The 25,776-nt window shown below is 45.0% G+C and overlaps 4 protein-coding genes across 6 annotated transcripts; 2 read left to right on the forward strand and 2 right to left on the reverse strand.

The window, feature by feature from the left end:
* Positions 1 to 1,676: 1,676 nt before the first annotated feature.
* Positions 1,677 to 18,401, reverse strand: LOC6537866 (cytoplasmic polyadenylation element-binding protein 1). 3 transcript variants are annotated; one of them, XM_002098371.3, is made up of 10 exons: positions 18,003 to 18,401; positions 16,586 to 17,096; positions 7,587 to 7,815; positions 6,161 to 6,651; positions 5,365 to 5,501; positions 5,048 to 5,276; positions 3,988 to 4,688; positions 3,752 to 3,932; positions 3,310 to 3,695; positions 1,677 to 3,247 (listed from the first exon to the last, which is right to left on the reverse strand). In XM_002098371.3, exons 2-10 carry the CDS (start codon positions 16,601 to 16,603, stop codon positions 2,890 to 2,892), a joined length of 2,730 nt encoding a protein of 909 aa, XP_002098407.3. In that variant the 5' UTR covers positions 16,604 to 17,096; positions 18,003 to 18,401; the 3' UTR covers positions 1,677 to 2,889. The 3 variants fall into 3 exon arrangements, with proteins under 3 accessions (XP_002098407.3, XP_039231170.1, XP_039231171.1); XM_039375236.2 differs by lacking the exons at positions 7,587 to 7,815; positions 16,586 to 17,096; positions 18,003 to 18,401 and adding an exon at positions 6,812 to 7,422; XM_039375237.2 differs by lacking the exons at positions 5,048 to 5,276; positions 5,365 to 5,501; positions 6,161 to 6,651; ... (1 more) ...; positions 16,586 to 17,096; positions 18,003 to 18,401 and adding an exon at positions 4,795 to 4,886.
* Positions 18,402 to 18,786: 385 nt separating this feature from the next.
* Positions 18,787 to 21,760, forward strand: LOC6537867 (cell division cycle protein 16 homolog). Its single transcript, XM_002098372.4, has 6 exons — positions 18,787 to 18,965; positions 19,028 to 19,538; positions 19,591 to 19,873; positions 19,932 to 20,189; positions 20,259 to 20,907; positions 20,968 to 21,760. Exons 1-6 carry the CDS (start codon positions 18,870 to 18,872, stop codon positions 21,325 to 21,327), a joined length of 2,157 nt encoding a protein of 718 aa, XP_002098408.1. The 5' UTR covers positions 18,787 to 18,869; the 3' UTR covers positions 21,328 to 21,760.
* A 152-nt stretch (positions 21,761 to 21,912) lies between these two features.
* LOC6537868 (hatching enzyme 1.2) lies at positions 21,913 to 23,605 on the forward strand. Its single transcript, XM_002098373.4, has 2 exons — positions 21,913 to 23,165; positions 23,230 to 23,605. The coding sequence occupies exons 1-2, from the start codon at positions 22,350 to 22,352 to the stop codon at positions 23,470 to 23,472; spliced, it is 1,059 nt and encodes a 352-aa protein (XP_002098409.1). The 5' UTR covers positions 21,913 to 22,349; the 3' UTR covers positions 23,473 to 23,605.
* Positions 23,606 to 23,635: 30 nt separating this feature from the next.
* On the reverse strand, positions 23,636 to 25,619 carry LOC6537869. The gene has a single exon (XM_002098374.4). It carries the CDS (start codon positions 25,448 to 25,450, stop codon positions 23,798 to 23,800), a length of 1,653 nt encoding a protein of 550 aa, XP_002098410.1. The 5' UTR covers positions 25,451 to 25,619; the 3' UTR covers positions 23,636 to 23,797.
* Positions 25,620 to 25,776: the final 157 nt, after the last annotated feature.

Genomic DNA, 25,776 nt, shown 5'->3' on the forward strand with positions numbered 1-25,776 from the left:
GCGTTAAAAACGTTAAAGTAAAACTGTGTAACATACGATCGAGATTGGGTCGCCAATTAATTTTTTTTGCCGAAATAGCCTTAAAAAGTTCCATTTAAAAGTCGCCCTGTTTGGGCGTATCTTCATTTGTTCTTCCATTTGGTTAATAAAACTATGGTAAATTTTATAGTTATTTAAAATTGTTTCACGAATATGTACGCGTGTGTGTGTGTATATTTGTGTGCTAGTGTTGGTATGTTGGTGTGTATGTGTACTTGAAATGTGAGCATGATTTTTGCGAGCTAAAAACACTTTGTTTCCAATAGGCTTTGGCTTTAAACGTTTTGCTGGTTTTATCAATAAAATAATGTTACTGTTTTTTTTATTTTTTTATCAACACCCACCTAATAAACATTAAGGCTAAAAAATTTGAATTTATCCAATGAGTGAAGTGAAATAAGGTCTTTTCTTGCTGTTGCAGTTGGAGCATTTATGTTTCCCTATCAAGGTAAGTCTTACGATTACTAATAATTCAGCTAAAGCACCATTTTATCTGTATATTTATACAGCTTTTCTAGCTTAGGTTAAGGTATTTCCCATTCCCATTCATTCATTCATAACTTTCGTCTTTAAAATATATATATGTGGGTCATCCATATTCGGAGTCTGTGGAGTCTTAAATGTTGATCTTGTAATGCCACGCGACCCCTGATATCCATTTACAATCTATGATCTATACTTATTTCCAGGCTGGTTTCGCTGGTTAGGCAAAGGATGTGAAATATACAGTACATACATACATTGCGTTAAAAGTAGTCAATAAGCTTTTTGATTTGTGGTTGGCATTAAAGCGATTTAAGTGGGTGATTTGCTTGGGTTCCCCTCTCTCCTCGTCTCTCCTAATCGAAGGCAATATGTATGTGAGTATAGCTAGGTAAATGGTAAATGGTTAGTAACAATGCACTTGTCCAGCACTTGTGGGTTTTTGGCTTTGTGTTTATTGCTACTTATACACTGGCCAGCTGCTGGCCAGAATTTCCCGTGGATTCTCTGACCTGGCCAAAAAGAAAACTAAGCTAGGTAGGCGCTACAACAGAAACCGTTACACTAAGAGGCATCCATGTTTACCCTAGACCCGCAATCCGTCCACAGTTCTCGTATTGGTTAATTAAAAATTGCTTATTCCCGCAAATCTATACCATCAATAACTAAACAAATTCAACTAGTCTGCAGCTGTCTAGCACCCACTAGCCCTCTGCTAACACTCGTCCCACAATTATTGTTATAATTATTTGGTTTCATATTTGATTCTTTCGAAGACTACCATAAAATCCCTGTAGGTTCATCGTAATGCCTGTGTGAGTGAGTGTGTGATGTTTTGAGATAATGCTAAAAACAATTTATGCCTAGAGAGTAGTAATGCGTTAAAATGTCACTTAACACCCGCCGCGTTAGTTTCGTAAAGTCTGAACTACTCGATTACATTGGTTGCTTTTGGTTTTTGGAGTATTTCAGTTGCTTGGTAAAGTAATTTGATTGTTTTTTTGCTTAAATTCGTTTGAATTTAACTTTTGATATTCGACTAAGTATCTTAACGTTGTTTAATTCTTAAGATTAACAATTAGCATGGGAAGCGCAGGTTAGTGTTTAGTTGGGTTAAGCTTGGATTAAGAAATGCCAAATGAAACCAAGGCGAATTCAATAGCGATTTTGTATATTTGTTTGGTTGGTGAATACGTGGTTTGCGTTCTTTATCATTTAGTGATCAATTCGCGTTTAAGGTATAGACTTAGGTAATTTTTTCTCCTATTCTGTGTAGGTTTACAAACTTATAAAGATTTAAATTATATAAAGCCTTGTAATGTACAATATGTAATATTTTTGTATACATACATTTTGTGTGTTTCTTGTGTGAGTTTTCTATATAAGCGCTGGAGAGATCCTTTCTCAAAATACATGAAAAATAATGTAGACATAAATTATATGCTTATTGCCGATTAGCTCTAAAACTGGAACAGCCAAAAAAGCCAATGAATGATAAATGCTTAAAACAAAGTTCAACAATCAATCAGGCATTTACGCTTAAAGCTAATGCGAAACAAAAAGAAACTAAACAGTATATATATAATAACTCAGGTGTGTAACAATTCAATGTGTAACAAAAATGGGGGACTGGTGAGTTAAACGAATTTACAATTTTTAAAATGTTTTCTTAAAAATTGAAATTCCCTGATAAACGCTTAACGGACAATCCAAATAATATAATATCATATTAACTCGAGTCGGGGGCTTGGCTATGTAAAAAGAAACTACATAAAATTCCTCAGTACTAGCGCAAAACATAACAAAAATCGTGATTCTAAACTCGCAGCGCGGTAAATTGGTCGAGATACCTTCAAGTTCAATAGCCATTTGCCGCGCGGTTTCGTTCGCTTAAAATTAGACATATACAAATTAGAAATTAATAACTGCTTTCTTAGCCAAAAAGTAACTTGAGTAGTATTTGTATGAGGGGTGTGAGTAAATGAAATTGCTCATTTCATGTATCATTCGTATAGCATTCGAATGCCAGCTCCAAATGCTGATATGTAAGCATGATTATCAAAAAATAGTATGAATTAGGGTATTTTGTTTCGATTCGAGGGTGTTCGGTTTGGGAAAGTCGTCTAGAACTAATTACCTTAAAGGAAACTCGAAAGTGTAAGCTTCATATCGTACCGATCTAATATACACATCAATAAAACTGTGTTTACAATGATAATGACGATGATGAGCCCGGGTCTCCATTGGCTGCAAGAAAACTATCTCCGCCATATTTCTACATTGCCTAAAAGTCCAAAGTCTCGCACATTAGATTGCAGAAACATCCGTTAAAACGGTGCGGATAAAAGCCGTAGCAGTCTAGATCGCCTAATGCTGCTGCTGCTGCTGCCGCTCCTTGATAAGTTGTCGCTGCTGAAAAGTTAACGTTGGTGTGGCAGCGGCATTGGTAGCTCCTGAGTTTCCCATCTGGTTGAGATTGTGGGGCATCGACTGTTGTTGCAGCTGATGGTGCTTCTGCTGCAGGTGCTGATACTGCTGACCGTTCCCCATCTTGTTGTCACTGTTACTTCTGTGGCCAGAAACCACAGAGGAAGGTAAAGAAACTGTCGACGCGGATGGTCCGATGCCAACCAAGCTCTGCGACTTGGAGTTGCGCGTCAAGGGCTTGTGATTTTTGACGATGTCACAGCTGTGCTGCCACTGCCAGCAGCTGCGGCAGAAGTATCTGTAAATATATATTCGAATATATGAAAATAAAGTATTATAATATTAATTAATTAAACTTACCGGAAACACGATAATTCCCGACAGTAGTAGGGACCGTGCTGCACTCCGCATATGGAACACAAGGCATCCTCAAGGTAGGGATCAACCTGCACCTTTTTAGTAAACTTCGTGGTCCTAATTTCAATAAATGCGGCCGACACAGCTTTCATGTAGGAGCGAAAGTTGCTAAAAGTCACACGTCCCGATCCGATCGGGTACTTGTACTTGTCCGTATCAATACCAGCATACAGCACGCCGTCGAATAGATCGTCCATAATATTTCCCAAGCCCTCAGCAGTCAGTTTACCATGCAGGGCGCCCACAAACACGGTCTTCGTTGGGTCAAGTTTCTGTGAGCTGGATCGCACAAAATTGGAGTCAGCGATAATCCACGGAATGACCTCAACCTGGAAAAGGAAAAGTATTAAATGTGCCTCCCCTTGGTACTTTGGTGTGCACTTACATCCTTGGACTTAATACGCCGCGAAGAGATTTTGAAGAAGTAGTTGTTACCACTGTGAGAGTCGTCCACCTGAACCACGCATGCCGAGAGCAACGCCTTAACCTGCTTGTCCGATTCAAATATGATGTAAACGTAGCCCTTGGGCTGAGCCGCCTGCTGCTCCTTGCCGGGCCACTCCACTCTAAGAAAATACGTATTTTTAGTTACTGACATATAGGTCTTGTATATAGTCTTACTTAATAGATCCAAACGGTTTGAAGATCTGGATGAGCGACTGCTCACTAATATCCCAGGGAATCCCGCCGAGGAAAACCTTGGGAGAATAGTTGAGCATACGGTGCGAACGCGGCGGCAGCTGTCCACTCCATGTGCATGTGGCATCGCACAAGGCAGCCGAAGTCCTATGGAACTTGGCCACGCGATCCAGGTGGCCATCGTTGATGGTTCCTATGCCGCCAACGTATCCCGACATATCTGTCACTTGTGACGATCCTGAGCTCATCAGACTACTCAGATTGCTTCCAGCGACGTTGGTTATGGTGCTGCCGGCATAGCTCTGCAGGAGCTGATTGATCAGCGGCATTTGTTGCGTTTGGGCCTGCAGCAGCTTTAGCGTGTTGATGCGTTGCAAATTCTGCAGTTTGGCCAGCTCCATGTCCACACTGCCGATGCTTTCCACATTGTACTGGCTAAGGCAGTCACCTCTGGAAGCTCCGACACCCACGCCGTTGTGCTCATAGCCATTCTGTTGTTGGCCACCTAAATTGGCAGCTATCTGCTCGTAGTTCCTGTTTAGGTTGACGTACTGCTGCTGCAGCTGTTGTTGTTGCTGTAGCTGCATTTGCTGCTGATTCTGTTGTTGTTGTTGCTGCTGTTGTTGTTGCTGATGATGGTGTTGTTGATGCTGCACTTTGTTGCTATTTACAGACAGCAAATTCTAAAAGATAGTAGGTAAGCAACATATTACTCATAAGCTAAAAAAGTTCGTCCTATAGAATGATTTAGAGAATGTCCTATGTATATGGTTACGAAATTGGCCTTACCACATGTAAAACTTTAGCCATAATACCTATTGTTAACTGCAATTTTGAAGAAAGAAAACTTTACAAATATAAATTGTAATAAAAACCTACGCCTTCGAATAATATTTTTAAAATGAATGAAAAATCTATGGTGGCTTCATTAATTTGGGTAATAAAAGTAAATTAATACTAATTTAAGAACGTAATAATCTTCATTGGCTAAAGAGCATTCTCACTAGTAAGATTTCCAACTCGATACATTTGAATCACTTACAATCATGTCCAGTAGGTTGGGTTCAGTGGTTGACTGGCTGCTGTTCTGACTCTCTGGCGAGTTGGAGCGTGTGGAAGCGTTGGCCAAACTAAGTCCCAATCCGCTGCCCATGGAGTTGCCCAGGCTGGAGTAACCTTGCTGCTGCGGCTGCTGTTGCTGCTGGTTGTGATAGAGCATGTTGATGGAGTCCATGGAGAGGCCAATGCCGCTGGACGAGTTGCTGCTGTCGCTGCAAGTGGGTGGGTCGAGTGGTAGACGATTAATTACAGTGTACACGTAATGGAGAGAGTGCCACATAATCATATTTCGGTTATTACCTGACTAAAGGTGAACTGTGAAAGGAGCGATTGTAAATAGATGTAGGCGTACTTGGCGATAAGGGTGCAGAGCAATCGAAGCTGATGTTTGTTCTTTGGAAAGCCTTAAGTGGGTTACTTTGTGCAACATTTTCAAACTAAGTTCGCCAATTCACCCAAAAAGAAAGAAAGAATGGAAACAAACGAATAAATTAAAATGAGGAAAGGAAACGGTAACGACAACAGATAACTTCGCTAAAAAACGAAGTTGGTATACCCATGAAGGACTCTTTTTTTTACGATTTTATTGTTGTTTATAGTAAAGGTATTTCACATGCTCAAGTCCTTGCAAGGTTGTTCATTTGACAAAAACACAGAGTGGGTCGATTAGTTTCACAAATATTTACAAATGCAGAGAGTGCTATTATGATTTACCATTTAAATAGTTTAATAACACATTACTATAAGTAGTGTCTAGTATTTTGCCTTAAATATCATTATTTTTGTAACTTGTATAACTACGACCTAAACTTGCCACATGTTGCTCTTAATTTAAATAAATTACTTGTTGTTCGACCCACCCATGAACACACAGAGACATAGACAGAGGGGAAAGTTAGAAAATCAAAAGACGGTTACGGCCACCGTGCGAGAAATACAGGTTGGGCTTTTCGGGGGATAGATACGAGTACAAGCAAAAAGTTAGGAGAATTCGGTGCAATTTGAGTGCAGTTAGAGAGAAGTTAAAGGTCACAGCCCGTGGGCCACAGCCATCAACCGGGCGGTCGGACTTCGCAAAGGCGACACCTGTCCTTACCTGGAAATAATCAAAACTGGACTTTGTGCCCGGCGAGGCCGACGACTGTGTGGAGCTGGGCGTCAGCGGAGCGTAGGCTGCCGCATTGGCGGACAATTGAACGCCATCACCGGCAGCCGCGGCGGCAGCGGCAGCGGCACTGGCGAGCAGCAGATTATTGACGTCGCTGCTGCTGCCGTTGCCACCGAAGCTGGCGGATGGGTTAGCCGCCGATGGGTTGCTCGAGGCATTGGTTTGTCCCAAGACTCCTCCTCCACCTACTCCTCCTCCTCCTGCTCCTCCTCCGCCACCCTGGCTCAATCCAACTCCGGACCCAGGTAATGTACCTCCAGCTCCAACTCCAACTCCCACTCCTGTAACTCCATTTGCTCTTCCACCACCTCCTGCACCCAGTATCGGCGCTGGTGTCGATGGGTTCTGGCCAATGCCGACCATTCCATTGGCAGTGCTGCCGCCGCACAGGCCGAGTAGATCGTTCAGTGTGATTGGATCTGCAGGCAGTGAAAGGATGGTAAAAAGATGGTGTGTGTTAGGGGGTAAGTACAATGTCAACAATTATCGCACAGTTTGCCCAGCCCTCAATAAATCAAAACTATTGCCCCTCAAGAACTTTGCAAATATTCGACAAAACTGCTAATAAATTAAGCGTACTGCAGTTGCTGTTTGTGTTCTCCGTGCTGTCCTGGTCATTGCTGTTGGCACTGCTGTGCTCTTCGGCCAAGTTCTGGTCTCCGTCGCCAGTAGTCAGTCTGCCAAGGTCCTTCGAGTTGGCGTTGCTGCTGCTGCTTGTGTGGCTGAGGCTACTGTCGCTGCTGGGCGGGCTGCCATCGGCGTTGCTCCCAAACTCAAACGAGTCCTGCGTTACTGCCATCGCTGGCTCAACCACATATGGCTTCTCGACTCCCAACATGGCTATGTACCATGTACTGTACTGATCCTGATGGAATCGTGGCCTTCGATTTTGGCCTTTTGTAAACGGACTGCTACTGCGTCTGCGCTTTCTTATTGGACGGTAACAATTTGGTGGGGCGAAGCCTATTTTATTTAAAATTTCGATTGGTACTGTAAAATTTAATTTGCGCTTCGTGCGGGCACAGTTGTGACAATTTGAAATGGAAATGTAAATGAAAATTTTTTGGCTGCAGACGACTGTGGTGCAGTCCGAATTGAAAAAAAGAGGTGTATGATTAAATTAAGTTAATAACAATTAATGACAGTGTCTACGAATTATGTGTGCCGACTTCTAAAAGTAAAAAACTATTGAAATATTTTCTTTTGTGTTTTGACATTCCTGCGTCCAACAATTTTGACAGCAAAGTAAAAGAATTCTCCACTGTTTTTCAGTAATTAAACCAAGTTGAAGATGTTGCAACTGTATAGTTCCCACAAGGATTTTATTTAGATATTCTTCTAGTCTAGAGCTCACCGTTTATGAAGGATATCAATCCATCGTCGCTGCATCTGTCCAGCAGATTGTGATGCAGTTGCTGCTGTTGGTGGTGCTGCAGTTGCAGCTGATGCTGATGCTGCTGTTGCTGCTGCTGGTGGTGGTCCAGGTAGGAGCTTATCGAGTGCTTCTGCAGCAGCTCCGTGGTGGAGCCTCCGCTCAGGGCACGCATGTTGCCACCAGAACCGGAGCAATCGGGGGTGTCGTACTGGAAATGAAACGATAGAGGTGCTTGTAGAAACGATGACATCAAGCAAGAGATTTGAAATGCAATCGCAATAAAAACGGACGACAGTTGCTGAAACTTTTATTGTCTCTCTGTCTACTTTTTTTTTTTTTGTAGGTGTGTCATGCGGATGGAAGGAGTTGCTGCTGTGCCACCCACCCAATGGAAGCAGCAGCAACTAATGAATCGTTTATCTTTCACATTTCTTGCCACACGCCGCCACGGCAATGGCGAGAGGAGGGCAACAACAATGTGGCAACCGCACGAGGCCAGCCACAAGGAGACAATGCCACTCCCTCTCCCTCTGACGCCCTCACAGTTTTGCCACCACCCACTTTTCAGCAGTTTGCAGCACCCACAGCACCCACACAGCACCCACAGCAGCCGACCCTTGTGTCGCACTTTCCTCCGAATCTTCCTCGCTCTCCTCTGAAGCACTCTCGAGCGCCAGGGCGCAATTAAAAGCGCATCAAGTGTCAGTGGAGCACACTTAAAAATGCCAAATTAGTGCAAATATTGTTATCAGGCACTCACCAAACAATTTAGCGCAAAATGGCGTACAACTCATTACGCCGGATTAATGCAGCCCACGAAACGGAACGAAAGCCAACGAATCGAGACGAGTGACAGCAATCGGAAACGGGAAAAGGAAGTGTGTCTATGTGGCATGGATGACGAGCACTGAGATGTGGATAAAGCAAAATGTGCCAAAGCCAAGGCAACAAGTCTCTTGTCGGAGGACGACGGTCAATGGTTGACGGTCAGCTGTTGAGTGGGTGCGAATGAGTTGTTCTAGTTACCTAAAAAAGGATTCGGACGAGTCCTTGATGGTCTAAGGCAGTTAGTAGGTTAGTAAAATGAATGTGGCAACTTTAGGAGGTAAGCATGGATCTGCATTATTTAAAATTATGAAGTCAAGGAATGTAATTTACACCGATCAGCAGCGACACAATGTTATCAGTTGATCTATGGCAGACAATAAATTCCATAAGAACTTAAATTAACTTGCGAAAACTCATTTGCTCATATGTTCAGCCAGTGGAAATGATGCGCTTTTCCTGGCCAAAATGGAACCAGTAAACAGTAAGGGGCACAAGTTAAAGATCTGTACCGCAACATAAAGGACTGACACAAGACAAGACACAAGTGGCGGGGGAACGAAAAGAACTTTCATCCGCTGGCAAGTTTTGAATGCCGGTAACGGAGCGACAGTCGACGGCTTCCTTAGTCTTTGTCAAGATGTCACAACTATGTTAAGTACAAAACTTGCTATGGATTTAAAAATTGAATGACAACTTGATGAAGGTACGTGCAAAGTCGGAAATGGCACGAACATCCGAACCCACGCACGCACGGCAATCACACATCCTCCCATCCACGATGAATGTAGAAGGATGCGGGGATGTGCCGGACAACTCGGCTCCGTTGAGAGGCGGCATTGTGGCCCATATGTGTGTGTTTTTGTGGGGGAGGGGAGGTGGAGATTTCAGACTTTGTTTCTAGCCTACATACGTCACGCCCGTTGCACGCCCACAGTTACAACTTGTGGCAGGCGATAAAAAAAATGGCGTCAATGAATGCAAATTACAAATAGTCTTCAAGCTATTTTGTAATGCCGAGGCCGCGTCCGCATCCTCATCCGCAACCACATCCTCTACAGGATCCGTCGTCCAAAATACCAGTAAGACGCTAAAAGCTTTCGCTGGCGGAAATAGAAAAGGCGTCAAAGAGACTAACGAGAATCCTAAGGCCACCGCCCTTAAAAGAAAGCAAAGATGCCCTTTTCAATGACCAGACAGTAAAAAACGGGTCTCAAAATATATGATTTAGGAATATGCATTCAAATCGATTGACTTGCAATTAAATGTAAGTGTTAGATAAAGAGTGTTATAAATCTACTTGGAAAGATTTTCTGTAAAAGTGAAATCACCACCTAGCTGCACACGAAAGTAAAATTTCCTACTTTACAATAGAAACAGCTCAGTCCAGCGAAAATACCCGACCAACTACTCTACTCTCTCGTTCCCGGAGAAAATCCCATAAACAACGAAATTGAATACGACAAAAAATCTTAACCACCCGTTCACGCATAGATTGCACCCTGGCCTATTGACTGCTCCATTCCGTACGCCCCACCTCCAAGGATCTCGCCCCGGTTGCAGGACATCCCCCATATCGTAGTTCCAGCTTCGTTTTCAGCTCCTTCTCCTCCTCCTCCTCCTGCTGCTACTTGTCTTTTGCCGTCGAGGATTTGCAAAATTTGATTCAATGGCGTTGCTGTGTCCGTGCTGCCTTCTCTCCATATCCACATCAACATCCACATCCCCATCCACTCTCTCCGCCAGCTGATGGCTACATGGAGATATTCGGCATCTCTCTGCGTCCGATCCGAAAATGTCAGCCAAAGGGCCAAGGAGTCCAAGGAGCCGTTCCACCCATAACTCAGTAGTTATTTATCCTATGTCCTATGTCCATTGGACTTGGCTTTTGTGTTCCCCCACTTCTGCCTCCTCTGCTACCCCCGTCAGTTGGCCATTTTCTTGGGTTTTTCTTGCATTTCCTTTTTTTTGGCAAGCGATTTGCCTCGGCTGCTTTTCGGTCTGGCTGGGATTTCGTCCTGGGCCTGGCCTGCATTTTAGCGGATACACTCACACACATGATGTGACGGGATGGGGAGTGGGTTGAAAAGCGTTTCCGGGGCCAGAGCCGCTGTAAAATTACAAGTTTCTGCTTTCAGAAGTCATACAAATTATTATGTTTGCATCGCTTACAACACTTATTAGATGTCCTGCTCCTGTTTTCCATCCTTTTCCAATGCTTCTGGTGCTCTGGGCCCCAAAGGGGTTTTCGGCATTAAAATTTGATGGCATGTAGTGATAAGCGTTCAATAACGACGTTGTCCTTGTCGACGCCATTGCCCCTACTGCCCCCCTTGGCCCTTGCCCCCTGTATCCTGCATCCTGCATCCTTTCCACAAGGGCCACTTCATTCGATTCGTTTCGTTTCGATTTCCCTTTGCCACCACCGCCCCGTTTCCCGCTCCCAGTGACCGCAGCCAGAGGTTAATGCACAGTTGTAATTTTTTATGGCCGATTACATGTTGCCAACTTGTGGGCGAAAACGGAATCGCAAAGCGGGCAGCGGGAACAGCGACGTTGGCAAGTCCATAAAGGATAAGAGTTATGGCCGAATGCATTTGAATTTGCCAGCGGTAATAGAGTGTTTGCATATTACGTGGCGAGTGCTTAAATCCCCTGAAAGGATTCGGGATGCACAATTTATGGAGCTCTGATCTATAAGCTACTGGTTCGGGGTGCACGAAAAACGATTGCCTGACTGCCAAGGGGGAAATCAAGTAAATGCAACTCAATTTACGACAGTTTTTATTTCGCCCAAAAAAACAATTGGCAAATTACGAGGTCATTGCAAAGCCAGTGCCAATGTCGCTAGGTTTTATTCGAACGCAAAATGGAACTTTAAAGTAATATTTTCAACCTACTTTCAATTGAAACCCCTGGGGGATATAAAAAAAATCGGGTATTGAGCACCAGTAACCTGTGCTAATGTTTATAAGTCTCATTCGTTTATATACGTGTTGTGTAAAAAGTTCAACAAAGTGGATTCCCCAAGAATGCAGTGGCGGCGTACAGCGAAAGCGTTTAATGTTTGTAAATTAAAAAGCATTCACCGGAGTCTCGAGCTCTTTGACTTCGAACTTTGTCCGCAGGCCGGCTGGAGTCGGTGGGTGGCACAAGGATTCGATAAGATGCAAATGCCTGCAGGACAGCAAGCAGAGCCTGGCGTTGCTTTCCGATATAGTGGCACGTAATTGCTGCGCCTACATATCCAGCATCCTGAACCCCAATCCTCCACTTCATCCTCATCCTTCGCCTTCAACTCCTACTCCTCCCACTTCGTCCTGCAGATGCTGCCTTGTACTGTGCTGTGTTGTGTTGTGTTGTACTGAGTTGAGCTGAACTGTGCTGTGCTGTGCATTTCATTAAATGCCAATGGCTGGGCAAATTAAATTGAGTTTTGAGAGCATGTCGTCGAGTGCCATTTCATCAGCTTTGACTACGCGATGTGTCGCCATCATATTTACATAACTGCATGCCTTGCCATGGGTGATTCTTGCCTGCTTGTTTTTGTGTCCTCTGTTTTGTGCAATATGAAAACAAGACATTAAATGCCTTTCTGGATCAGAACTCAACTATCAAAGCGCATGCAGACGTCTTCGCTGGTTGCAGGCTGCAGTACCTCCTCCATCGCCTTTAGCTCCACCACCACCTCAGTCTCCACCTCATCCTCTTTTCAGCGGAGTCAGTCGCAGTTGCAGTTTCCTTTCGCATGCAGCCCATCCATTTAATAATAACAATATCGTAATTCAGGCAAGTCACTGACAGCACCAGCCTTTACATGGGCGTAGCCAGCCCCTCCTCCTCCGTTCGGCGAACAAACGAGAGAAGCGTAGCGACATTTCAGTTTCAACGGCAACATTTCCGATTCTCGGAGCATTGTTGCCGTTGTTATTGTTTCTCTGGGGCGCCAGTGGGTGGTGGCCAGGCGGCCAGGCGGTGGCTTCAAAAGGTGGTGGAATGGGAATGGGCCAGGCAGCCGTCAACAGGCATTCAATACAGGCACGTTTGTATGAGTGCTAAGTGGAAATAAAACACGCGCTTTTTCCGCACTGTATTATCTCCCACTGCTACTGCCGCTGGATCTGTGGATCTGTGGATCTGTTTCTGGTGGTGGTGTTGCTGGAGCTTCTCCAGCTTCTCCTGCCAAATGTAGGTGGTGCAAGCAGCAGAAGCTGCCACCAACGGGGGGTGCATGCTGCACATTTTTTAGGCAGCCCACGAGGCGAAAAGGCACAACTTTTCCGGGCCTATTTAAAAACAGAAACACAACACAGTTTCAATTTCAGCCCCAAAATGATCTCGACTGGCTGATGCTTAGCATTACAAAATGCAAAATTACAACTAAAGGAAGTGGAATATAAATTATTCCATATTTTCAATTTAGACTGCCCTCATAAGTATGCTACGCGTTGATAAAAAACAGTTTTCTAGCATGACCTATGCTGATTAGTAAACTAATTCAACAAATGCCTAGTCATTCATGTTAATTCATGACTGGATTTTATACAAAGTATAAAGAAACATAATTTATGCAAACTCATCGAATCGAATGTAAATTGCTCTGATGTAAGGGTCTACTTTAATTTATTTAAGAATTTTATACTAGTCCTGTGGGCTAAATCAGATAAATTAGTCACTGCAATTGAGACCGGTAATTTATAGTCCCCTTATTTCGTGACAAGTTCTAACAACAGAGGTTGCAGCCTGCAGTTCGCAAGGACAAAACTGCTCCATCACGGGCGTTTCACATAACGCTCCACAAAGTTGCTGCGAACCTTTGCGAGGATAAAGAAAACAAGAGGCGACTCCAACTGGCTGCTGCCCTTTTGTGGTTTGCCTTTTATTATTGTTGTTGTAGTTGTTGTTGTTGGTGGTGTTGCTGCTCCCACTGGATGTTGCTGTTGCTCATTGCTGTTTGCTTCTATTTTCTTTTGCCGCATTTTTGTTCGCTTTTAATGATAACGCAACAGCATTGTGTGTATGCCACCGCCACCGCCAACCCTGCCCCCCTCCCCCTGGCCCGCTCATTCCGCATCCTCGGGCCCATTCCATTGGCCAAAAAGGCCTGATACCCTCTCGGCCAGGCCACCTTTCGTCATCCGCTCAACCACAATAATGGTGTGCACCAGCCGGAGTTCAGGGGGTCACAAAGGGAGGGGGTGGTGGTGGACGATGGGCGGCGGGCGGTGTCGGCGGTGTCGGCGGTGCCGCTTTACAACCACGCATGCCGCACCACTGCCAATGCATTAAATGCTAGTTGAGCCCAGTAGTGTGTGCAACGTCTGGCGAAGTAAATTCAATTGAATTTTGCACTCGTATTCTGTTTTCAGTTTTCCATTTTTTCTACCATTTTCCGCACTCTTCCTTTTTTGTTTTCCTTTTTCTTTTCATTTTTTTTTTTTGTTGTTGTTGTATTCTTTTCTCATTTTTGTTAAATGCCAGAGGCTCATATTGCAATGGGCTACGCCCTAATACCAAGCACTGCCACCCAATCCACAAAACGGTGGCAGTGCAACAAACGCACCATGGTTGATATTTTCTTGGTTGTTATCCTTCTCGCTGGCGGCGGCCGTGTGATTTGCTTGGTATCGACATTTTAATGATGTGCCCTGGGGCTGCTGCCACCGCACCGCATTGTTGGAGGACGCCTTGGCCGCCTTGTACTTTTGGCATTTGCGCGAAATGTCGAGACATTCCAATAGTCGTCTGCCAAGGATCAGAACCAGAAGCAGTAGCCGGAGTTCTAGGGGTGGGTGGTGTGGTAGTGGGAATGGCGGCCTGGACATCCCGAGCTGGCCTGCGGCATATACTTAAGTGTACATAACCAACTGTTAATGCTGCCACCGCCCAGCACAATTATTTGCTTGAAATGATTGCCGCCCACTCTTCACCACTCGAATTTGGGTTTTGAATAATGCCAATGATTTTGCCCGCTGGCAATCAAATTTGAGACGGCTAATAACTGGCATTTGCAGGCAGTCGTTTAGGGAAAGTGGCCAAGTATACACTTAATTATACTATTAAGTGTAATATTCTTGGGCGAGTGCAATCAACAGGTAGGTTAGTTTGCTTTAACCAATTCCCCTAAAAGCATAGATCTAATTTAATAGTCAAGTTCTTTAAAAGTTTACCATTAAATTTTACAGTATAGTGCCTAAATTTTCCATTGGTCAATACAGTAATGTTGGCAAGTTCTTACGCCAGATATCTTGCTGCACAGAAACTGCTGATGTCTTAGGCCAAAAGATCCTTTTAACAGTTCCCCGGAGCCATTGATGGACTGACCTGCACTGAACTGCACTTGGACAGTGAACTAAGACGCTGGGCCCAAGGACAATAAAGGAAAATGCTGTACGAAACGATGTCACAGCAGGATATGGTCGTATGCGGAGCAGGACATCACACATCCTACGGCTTAAAATGGCAAATAAAATGTACAGCATTTCTTATGACCGAAAAATTTTCCGCTGTGGCCCCCACCATTATTTATAGGCATTTTAAACAGCAGGCAATGGCGCAATGGATGCGAAATGAATGCAAAAATATATAAATAGTACAAAGGATGGAGAAGGACATTTAGTATACGCCACGTTGGCATGAAGTAGACGCATTTTAGACATTACCAGCAAATAAATATGAATGTACAGCAATACGGCAAGGGGGATAGACTCTGCTTACACGACGAAATTGACATTTTGCATTTAGTTATTCAGTTGGGTCTATTTTGATCTTTTTTCTACCATTTTGCTGCCGCTGCTGGCAGCCACAATAAAATGAGAAGAAAAATTGCATAATAACCCCTTTGAAATCGTCGGATTATCCTTAAATATTTGTGTAAACATTGTAACAAATGCGCAGCTCCATTGTCAGCCAACTCGGGCCATGGATGCAGCACAGGACCCTCCTCCTCTAGGACCTCCGTTCCCATCTCTGCCTCCTTGAAAGCCATCCCCAATCCATTGACGTAGTCAAGGCGGCTTTTCCTCAACCCCTGTGCGTCGTCTGTCGTCAAATGCCTGAATGATGAGCAATAGACGAGTCCGGGTCTCCTGTCACAGTCGACAATGAGCAACTTTTTGCAAAAGGCGGAAGACGTGGCAAGGATACAAACGGGCGGCGTACCCAACAATGGGACCAAGTGCTCCGCCGAGGGGAAGCGTCTTAAAAAACCTGTCACACATATTGACAGTCGCTTTAGGATCGCTTAAATCAAGTCTGGGGTCGGGGGGTCGGAGGGGTGCATGGTTAGCATGTGCGTATCATCATAAAGGATATCATAATCATTATATGTAATTCACATTTGGGGGTGAAGGGCAATTGCCGTATCTGACATAATTTTGATGTGTATTGATATGAAGCGGCTTGTCAGGCAGGATAATTAATTTTCCAGAGGATCAAGAAAAATATCCGTCCCCCGTATGACGGGGACATATAATATTTCGAGCCATAAGAGGCTAATACAGCTAATGGAATTTTAGGATTATCATTTGGTAAATTACGAATCTTTAAAGACTTACAAATCTTGAAATTCAAATAATAGCACAACAACTTAAGCTCTGTATTTTTCCGCTTTTACGAAGCTTCCATTTGCCCTCTTCGCTTTTTCTGTACCGCCGAGTGTCCTAATCGAATCATCTCATTTAAGTGAATTAAAAAACATATAAAGGCGAGCGAAATTAAATCACGCAACTATTTTGCGCAACAAAGAGTACAATTAAACGCCCACCCGGCGGCAAAAAGGACGAAAAGGAGGCGCAGCAGTGTCTGGCGCACAAAACGCCGCAAGTTTAATCGAATTTAACTACTCATAATGTGCAACAGACGTGGATGGATGGGGGATGTTTCAGTGGGCGGTGGGGTACAAAAAACTCTCAGAAGTGTAGGCGTAAAGTTGGGCACTAATCTTATTAGGATCATCCCGGGCCAGCCACTCACGAATCCCAATTGGGAAGGTGAGCTGAAAAAGCCAGCTGATGTAGCGCTCTCTCACTCGCACGCCTGTTCTCTCTCTCCCCCTCACTCTCTCTCTCCGTCTCTCTATCCGACTTTATTCGTACGTGAGCGTTTCAATTACCGCTCTGGAGTGCGAATGGGTTTTATTATTATTTACATACCTGTTGCAGCAGGGGCATTGTTTTGAATAAAAATTCCAATTTCCACACTTGTTCACGTTGCGCTGCCTGTTCGTTCGTGCTCGTTCGCGTTCGTTCGTGTTCGGCAGGAGCAGCATCCGCAAACTGACAAAGCGGCAAAACAGATGTCACCACTTCCGCCTCTCGTCCTTTCCCTTTCCTACTCCCACTGCCGGCGGAGAGCCTGTTCGCGCACCGTCTCTCTCTCTCCCGCTCCCTCTTTCTCTTTCACTCCTGCGCAGGCTTTCCGGTTGGAGTTCGCTGCGGTTTGAGTTCAAGTTCGAGTTGGATCTGGTTGGAGTTTGAATTGGATGCCGAGCCTCGGGCAAGAAGTCTGCTTTTTGTTGTTGTTTATTGGGGCTCCACAGGATAATGCGAGTGAGCGAGCGAGAGGGGGCGAAGGCGAACCAAGACAGCTGGCAGATGTGGCCGTATCAGCAGCAAATTGTCATCGATTCATTCCGCCTCGTCAACGATGCAAATTTCCAAAGGCCTGAAAATATCATAAGCATGAATTAATAATAAGAGTACACTTCTTTGTAGTTTCCAAGTCACTGGAGTTTAAAGAAAACACACGCGTACGCACTTGAGCGTTAAATGCCGTAAATCGATCAAGGCGTATCCCTCCCTCTCTCACTCCGTCTCTCTCTATCGCACTCCATCGCCCGCTGGCCCCGGCTAACTGTAATTAACTGTAATCCAGGGTCGTTTACTTTAAAAGTCCTCTTTTATGGCCGCCAATAACACAAACTATGCATTATCCTTTTGGGTGGTAATCCTTTCGGAAGCTGTGTGTTGAACGAACCTATTATTAGAGCCATAAATCAGCATGAAATGAGCAGTGGCAGTGGCAGCGAAGTTGGAGTTGTAAAATGGAGATGGGGCCAAGCCCTGTCTCGCCCTCTCTCTACACTCTCCATCTCACTCTCGCGCTCTGTGCGTAGAATAATGGGTAGTAAGAATAAGTGTGTACACAGAAACAAAAGTTGCTATACTCCCACGAGTTTCATTATTTATATTTTTTTTGTATTGACACTGGACAATCTAAACAATCTATTACTATGCTATGCACACCTTACATTTTATTCGCAATTCCAAACCACAACCTCTCCGCATTTCAAGATTCTTTTTCTCTGAGTGGCTAAGGCGGCGATTGATTGTTGTATGTAGTTTTGGAGAGATGACGTGAGCAACAGAAAAAAAGAAAAACAGGACCAACGGCACATACTAGTAGTGTGTAGTTGTAAAGTTGTAAAATACACACGGTGAGAATGAGAGAGAACGAAAAATGAGCCGCTGCCCTGTTTTCCTTTAGTTTTTGTTACCAACTAATTTACACAGCACCGATTTTCGGTCAACAATTCGTAGTACCGGCTAACACTGATACACTAATACATACCAAGGATTCGCAAAAACACGCGGCTAGCGCATAAATTCGTGTAAATTTAATTTTAATTCCGCACCCGCAATCGCATCCCGTTTCTTTTGTCGTCCGGCAAGCACATTTTTACACACTCGCACACACGCCGCTAGGAACCGTTACTTCTGCCTTGCACGCCCTTCGCCGTTTTTCGTCTCCTTCCGCTACTGTTTCGCCAAAACTCTTCACTCACGGATCCATTTTTTTACTATTAAACTATTTTGATTGTTGAAAATTGTTGCGACTGTTGAATGGCACCGCTTTAATTCGAATTAAAAATTGAGCCTTAAATTTCAGCGGACTCTACCGCGGCAATACAAATTAATAGAACAAACTAAATATCATCCCGTGATATCATTTCTTTTGGAATATTTGTCGGGATTTTTTGATATTATGGGCAGGCCACGGTCTGCAACGCTGCTTAAATAACCTTTTTCGCCAGGCTAGGCCGAGCCAACCGCATGCAACCGCTCTCTTGAACCGAAAAGCTCTCATTTGTTTGACACCGCTCGTGTTCTACGATTCCTTGAAAATAAGCAACTAATAAAGTTGATAAAATGGCTAAAGAATTTAACTAACTTATTTAATTTATATTTGCATTATTTTTAGTAAACATGAAAGTTGGGGCTTAAAATAAAATTTTTTATTTAGATAATAAATTTTGCTTATTTGTATGGGTTTAACGGCAAACTAATTTCTTTCAGTGGCGTAAACAACTGTTCCCAGTGAATGGCAACTACACAGCTGTGTTGCACAGCGTTGCCAGACATGCTCAAATAAGTTAATACCAGCGGCGGAGAACTTTTATCAAATTCCTAACAAAAATACAATTTTGCCTAAAAAAAAATGCCGGGGGACGCAGAAAACACAAGTACAGACACAACCAATGATCACATCGACCTGGCCTTGTACCGGCAGCTGGTCAAACAGTTCATAGACATGGTAAGACCGAAACCCAAATGCCGGCTAGCGGAGCCTCAGTGAAAATTGTATTGCATTTTTAGCGTCGCTACTCCACAGCGCTTTTCTGGGCAGAAAAGGTTGCCGTGCTTGGTGGCCAGGAGCCCAGGGATATTTACTACCAGGCGCAGTGCATGTACCTACTGGGGGAATACCATCGTGCTGCCCACACAATACAGCACCACAAGCTGGAGAAGAACTCACTGCCTTGTTTTAACCTGCTCCTGGAAAGTCTGTATGCGGCCAAGGAGTTTACGGAGGCGGCCAATGTCATCCAGAATGTGGAGGTGGAAGTGATGACCACATCGCTGATCAATCAGCCCGTGGATGCAGGCAGTGGCTGCTATCTGGAAAGCAACAGTGTCTTTGGAGGCGAGGAGAATCACAGAAATGAACTGCTATCATCCATTTACCTGATGAAGGGCAAGGTTTACGAGGCCCTGGACAATCGCGGCATGGCAATGGATTTCTATGTTCAGGCTCTTCACAAATCCATATACTGCTTTGAGGCTCTGGAGGCGCTGGTGCAACACGAAATGCTGATGGCTTGGGAAGGTGAGCACTCAACTCCTTTCTGTATACAATATAATCACTCGATTCATTGCAGAGTTTGAGCTAATGCACCACTTGCCACTGGCACAACAATCCAGTGAAACTGATGCCAAGTTTATACTGAAACTTTATGAATCTCGCCTGAAGAAGTACTACGAGTTGATTTCCGCACGCAGTGCTGAAGAGATAGACCCCATTGTTAATCCTAATATAATAAAGTTTATCAAGTTCTTCACAGAACGTGTGCAGCAGACTGTCTCTTTAGACACACAAATGCCAAAAGTGAGCGCCGTCAAGGTGCCGCTTACACCAAGCCAATTCATGTCGCCCGCTCAGAAGTCAGTTTTACCGATTTGTCTTGTATTCTGTTCATTTTAAAATGGCTTTTCATTTTAGAGTCCTAGAAGATCTGAAGGCGCCCACATTCTCCCTACAAACTAGTCTCTCCAAGGCATCTTCTCTTATTGATGCCTCTCACCGGTCCATGTTTGACTCCTCCAGTAGAAGGCGATCGCGGGATCAAGACACGGACACATTAATTCCATACGCAGAATGTCTTGATCGAGTACAACGTAGTACGGACATGATGGCCGCTGAGGCGGAGAAGTGTTTCTACGATTGCGACTACAAACAGTGCCTGAAAATACTTAATGAGTAAGTAGAGATAAAAAAATAAAAAAGACATATTAATTCTAAATGTATTTGGTTTGGTTTATCTTGCAGACTCCTTAAGGTGGATCCCTTTCATAACAATGCTCTGACCATTCAGATTGCCTGCTTGGTGGAAAACGGCGACTTTAACCGGCTATTTTACGTGGCCCACAAGTTGGTGGATCGTTATCCCGACAAAGCGATTTCCTGGTACGCCGTGGGCTGCTATTACGACATGATTGGGAAAAGTGATCCTGCCCGGCGTTATCTCTCCAAGGCCACTGCCTTGGACCGACTTTATGGCCCCGCTTGGCTAGCTTATGGTCACAGCTTTGCCAATGAGAATGAGCACGAGCAAGCAATGGCAGCCTATTTTAAGGCCACACAACTGATGCGAGGTTGTCATCTGCCATTGCTTTACATTGGTGTGGAGTGCGGCCTAACCAAAAACATCGAGCTAGCTGAGAAATTTTTCCTACAGGCTATGAATATAGCGCCGCTAGATGTATATGTACTGCATGAGCTGGGTGTGACCAAGTACGAAAATGAGTTCTTTGATGCTGCCGCCACAATCTTCCAGTGCACTGTGGACATTGTGAAACTGCGGGCCAAATCAAACAACGAGGAGATCTCATCCCGCTGGGAACCGGCTTTTATAAATCTGGGTCATTCGCTTCGCAAGGAGCATAAGTACGAGGAAGCTCTATGCAACTTTCAATATGTGAGTATATCTATATACTATAAATATTTTATCCTTGAAATTCAACGATTGGCTTTTCAGGCACTTCTTTTAAAGCCGCAGAGTCCTACTACATACACTTCCATAGGATTTATACATGCTCTACTAGGAAATCTAGACCCCGCCATCGAAGCTTTCCACAAGAGCTTGGCCCTGAACAGAGACTGCATTGTGACGTCTACCATCCTAAAGAGTTGTATCGAAGACCTTATGGACGACTCGGCAACTATTGATGAGATTTGCAGTGCGGCCTTGCGAGATGTGGCCAAGAATATCACGGCCAACAGTCGCCGTGTGTTAAACTCGGACAAGTTTAATGGGATGAAGCTAAAGTTCGACGAGGAAGAGGAATTCGCCAATTCCGATTCCAACATGGTAGTGGAAATGAGCTTTGATACCTAGAAAACATTTATACTAACTTATGTCAATCATTAATGTTAGCTTCGATTGTTAGCCAGACAAACATATGCCATGCACTTGAACTTAATTCGTGGCCAGAACAAATACAGATGTTTATGCTTGTATATTGTCGTCTGGCTAATGAGCAAAGTCTTGGGATTTTTCAGCTCTGTTTTTCCCACTATCAATCGAAGTCGCCGCCATGTGAATAACATTAAGTATTTAAGAAAACGTAAAAGTCTCATTTGAATCATAATTGTACGGCCAGCCCCGAGTGGCCCTAGCCACGTTCTCTCAATCATTCTGTAACTTGCATACCATTTAATTATAATTAAAAGTAGGTTAGCCTGTGCAAGGAACTAAAGTTGTAACCAAAAGACTTTGCTTCCTTCAATAAGCACGTACACCAAAGTTTTTTCGGCAACCAAAACTTGAACTTTTTCAATGTCATTTTGGGTTAGATTTATTTAGCGTAGAACAAAGTTTCCTAGATTCAAATTATACAAGTGTTTCGCGTGTCTTTCCACTCCAAATAGCCGGCAAATTATTCCGGAATATCTTTACCCAGCAGGCGGTATAAATCCATAAAGAGAAGAGGTCGCCGCGATAGTGCTTATCGGTTATCGCTGTGGGGGCGACAAATTACGTATAAAGTCGTTAAACTTTGGATATGCAAACAAACTACTGATACACTTTATGGCAATAGCGAAGCAGACACAGGTCCCATATGTATAACCGCTTAACGAGAGTGCTGGCCAAATATTTACCAGGCCATAAAGCGTGTGACAAACCAAGAAGCCAGCGATGACGATTGCAGCTCCGTTGAAGGTTTCCTCGTGGAAAACATGTTTATGCATATGAAAGCCACCGCCACTGGCGAACTTTGATAACGCGTTGGCGGCGAGATTATGCTGGAAAATATATAAAAATCCCAACCTGGCCACAACTCAGCACAGTTCCATTCCAGCCATTCACTCAAGAGGCAATCCAATCACTCAAAACATAAGCGGTTTTTAAAAGCAACAATGAATCACAAAGTATTTCTGGTCCTAGCTTTGGCTCTATCGGTCTGCCAAGCGCTGCCCTATGTATCCTACGATGATGTGGATGATACGGAGGTCATCGAGCTGCCTGGAGTCGAGGAGGCACCACCCACTCTGGGCAAGGACATCATCGATCTGACACCATTGGGTACGGCGCTCTTTGGCAAACCGGATGAGCAGTTGACGGCGAATCGTGTGAGCAACTTCAGTGCCAATGCAGATGAGATGAATCCTGAGGAGCTGGGCAGCTACCTGGAGGGTGACATGCTGGTGCCGCAAACGGATCTGATCATGAAGAACGGCCTGCCCACGCAGTCCTCCCGTTGGCCAAACGGTGTGGTGCCCTATGAAATCCGAGGTAACTTCAATGCCAGGGATATGGCCACAATCGAGAATGCCATTGCTGAGTACCATCGTCGGACGTGCATCCGGTTTGTGAAGCGCAGCTCGGAGAGGGATTACATCTCCATACGCGGCGACAACTCCGGCTGCTGGTCCTCCGTGGGTCGAGTGGGCGGTAAGCAGGAGGTGAATCTACAGTCTCCCGGCTGTCTCAGCCGTCCTGGAACCGCCATGCACGAGCTGATGCACGCCCTTGGCTTCCTCCACGAACAGAATCGCATGGAGCGCGATGGCTATGTGGCCATCCAGTACAACAATGTCCAGTCGTCGGCGATGAACAACTTCGAAAAGGCCGCCCGCACGGAGGCCTTTGGGGTGCCCTACGATTATGGCAGCGTGATGCACTATTCCAAGAACGCCTTCTCCATCAACGGACAACCCACCATTCTGGCCATGGTGAGTACAGGTGCACTGAAGACTCTGGGATCCCATTTAACTCTCTTTAATTCTGCATCCGCAGCAAGCCAACGGCGCCGAGAAAATGGGCCAGAGGAATGGTTTCTCTGACTTCGATATCCAGAAGCTGAATCGCATGTACGATTGTGGAGCTGCCAACGCTGCTCCAGTTGCCCCGGCATTACCCGCACCTGGTGCTGCTCCTGGCGCCGCTGCTGGCAGTGGCAATCCCATCGTCGATAGCTTCCTTGGCGGCCTGATCAGCGGCTTGGGCTTGGGCGATGAGAAGAAGGAGGCCAGTTCCTAGATAGAACTGATCCGTAGAATCTACTAGCTCGTAACATCACCAACGCTCGAAAGTATTTAACGCATTCCACATACCAAAAAACTAGCACCAATGAATCTATAGCTAATATGTTTAGTTGTTAATTATAAAGATAATAGCATGAATTGAAAAAAACCGACTTTAATTGTATGCTGAATGTAAACTTGGGAATTTATTGTAATTGTAACCGAAACACGAGGATCGCACGATTCTAAAGTATAGATATCCAACCGCAAAATGTTGCACATATGCATATTTGAAACCGAAACAAAAGAGGGTCATGTGATTTGAAGTATGTATTCCATGACTACATGTTGCGCTTGGCGGCCAGGAGACGGGATCGCGGCAGACGACACTGACTGATGCTGTGGAGGCGGTACTGCATCTCCGGCTGCGTGACCTTCTCGTACAGCTTCTTCTTGGCCTCGGTGACCGTGTGGACGAGCACACCATCGCCGCCCTCATCCATGTTGAAGGCTTCGCCCTCGGCACACTCGGGACACTGCTGGGTGAGCACAATGTCATTGAGATCGGTGGGCAGCTCGCAGATCTTCTCGATCTGCTTGACCACATAGTCGAAGCGACCCTCCTCCTGGCGCTCCATCACATACACACTGGCCGTCAGCTCCTGGACCCGGGTTTCGAGTAGCTTTAGGAATCGATTGACATTGACCAGATTGACATGGGCGTGGTCCCCTAGAAGCTTGGTCAGCGGACTGGCATCGATGGAACACATATCGCAAACGGTCTCAACGCCCTGCAGTAGATTCTCCAGCCGGGCATCGTTGTTCTCCCGGGCCTTGTGCAGCTCCATGTTGGATTCCTGTTTGGTGCGCACCTTGTTCTCCAGGCTGGAGATCTGATCCAGTTGGTCCTGCAGCGTGTTGGTGTTATCCTTTTTCAGGTTCACTATATCCTCAAACAGGCGATTCACCGAGTTATTTAGCATGGTTATGTGGTAGCTCATTTCGTTGGCATAGTTGAAGAACGAGTAATAGAGACTCTCCTGCTGCTGAAACTTATCGATCACCTCGTCCATGTTGTTGGAGTCTGTGTACTGGAGGATCTTCTGCAGCACCGAGTTGTAGAGATTGATCTTTTTGTTGTGCACCCGTCGGAATTCGTCCCTTCGCTTGTACTCCTTGGGCTGCAAATCGGCCAATTCGCGGGGCTTGGACTTGCAGTTGAGGAATGCGGTGTTGTCACCATCGGCAGCCACCTTTCGCATAATACCCTGCATCTCCACACGCCTCATATCGCGCTCCTTGGCCTCCCGTTTGGCCAACAGATCTATTTTCTCGTACACCTCAATGCAGCCATCAAAGGTATTCAGTGCGTACTCGATCAGATCGATGAGATACTTTTTCTCGCTGTTCAGCTTCTGCACCATCTTGGTGTATGAATCATTAAAGAAGGTACGGTGGTTCAGGATGCGGATGAGCTGCTCCCGCAGATCAGCATTGGCTGCCGTGAAACCGCACTCCTGACGCACACCCACCTCCAGGGAGTTCTCCAGAATGGTCATCCGTTTCCGGGCCCGCATCACATAGGCCTGATGTTGCTGATCCGGAATAGTCAAACGATTCAGGTTATATATTTGCTTGGACATGCGACTTATCTCCTTCTCCATGTTGGAAATAGACGTCTTCAGCGAGTTGATGTCCTGCGACAGGTTCTCCTGGCACTCGACATGGCAGCGAATCAGCTCCAGCCAGCGATTGTTCTGTTTCTTGTGTGTTGTGCCACTGGCCACCCAGATCTGGGCACGCAGATCGTTCTTCTCCTCACCCAGCTGGTCGATGGCCGTCTCAAAGCTGGCCTCGATGATGGTCTCCTTGCGGGTCTTGAGTTTGCTGGACAGGATCTTCTTGTACTCGCGCTGGCGCTTGCCCAGTTCCTTGTGCTTCAGGAGGTAGCCTTCCAGAAAGGCAACCTTGTCGAACTTCTTGATTTCCTCCATGGCGGATGCTTCCCTTAATCAGGGACCCAAAACTGAGATCCACTAAATATATGTATGTATTTAAGTGGGGATTTTAGTAGCGCAAATCAAGCAGTTTATTCGTGTTTGTATGTTTGCTTTCGTAGAGTGTTTATAAAGTTTCGGTATGTTTGGGTAATGAAAACTTTAAATAAGATATGAATGGTATGTCAAGGCGTATGTGGCGTATAATATTCTAGATCTATGCTTCTTCAGTTTAAAATATAAATTAGCCTATTAAAGTCCTAATTTTGTTACCAGTGCAGATTTTTTAATAAATGCATATTTTTCTATGTTAGCAAATAGTA

The sequence above is a fragment of the Drosophila yakuba genome, chromosome 3R (assembly GCF_016746365.2).
Source record: "Drosophila yakuba strain Tai18E2 chromosome 3R, Prin_Dyak_Tai18E2_2.1, whole genome shotgun sequence".
NCBI lineage: Eukaryota > Metazoa > Arthropoda > Insecta > Diptera > Drosophilidae > Drosophila > Drosophila yakuba.

Excerpts from the sequence above, each read along its gene's own strand:
- LOC6537868 (XM_002098373.4), top strand. The coding sequence starts at position 22,350 with ATGAATCACAAAGTATTTCTGGTCCTAGCTTTGGCTCTATCGGTCTGC. Across the intron at positions 23,166-23,229 it reads AACCCACCATTCTGGCCATG|CAAGCCAACGGCGCCGAGAA; the intron begins GTGAGTACAGGT and ends CTGCATCCGCAG.
- LOC6537866 (XM_039375236.2), bottom strand. The coding sequence starts at position 7,070 with ATGTTGGGAGTCGAGAAGCCATATGTGGTTGAGCCAGCGATGGCAGTA. Across the intron at positions 3,696-3,751 it reads GGCGTATTAAGTCCAAGGAT|GTTGAGGTCATTCCGTGGAT; the intron begins GTAAGTGCACAC and ends TTCCTTTTCCAG. Across the intron at positions 3,248-3,309 it reads CGGGAATTATCGTGTTTCCG|ATACTTCTGCCGCAGCTGCT; the intron begins GTAAGTTTAATT and ends ATATATTTACAG.
- LOC6537867 (XM_002098372.4), top strand. The coding sequence starts at position 18,870 with ATGCCGGGGGACGCAGAAAACACAAGTACAGACACAACCAATGATCAC. Across the intron at positions 19,874-19,931 it reads TTCATGTCGCCCGCTCAGAA|AGTCCTAGAAGATCTGAAGG; the intron begins GTCAGTTTTACC and ends TTTTCATTTTAG. Across the intron at positions 20,190-20,258 it reads TGCCTGAAAATACTTAATGA|ACTCCTTAAGGTGGATCCCT; the intron begins GTAAGTAGAGAT and ends TTTATCTTGCAG.
- LOC6537869 (XM_002098374.4), bottom strand. The coding sequence starts at position 25,450 with ATGGAGGAAATCAAGAAGTTCGACAAGGTTGCCTTTCTGGAAGGCTAC.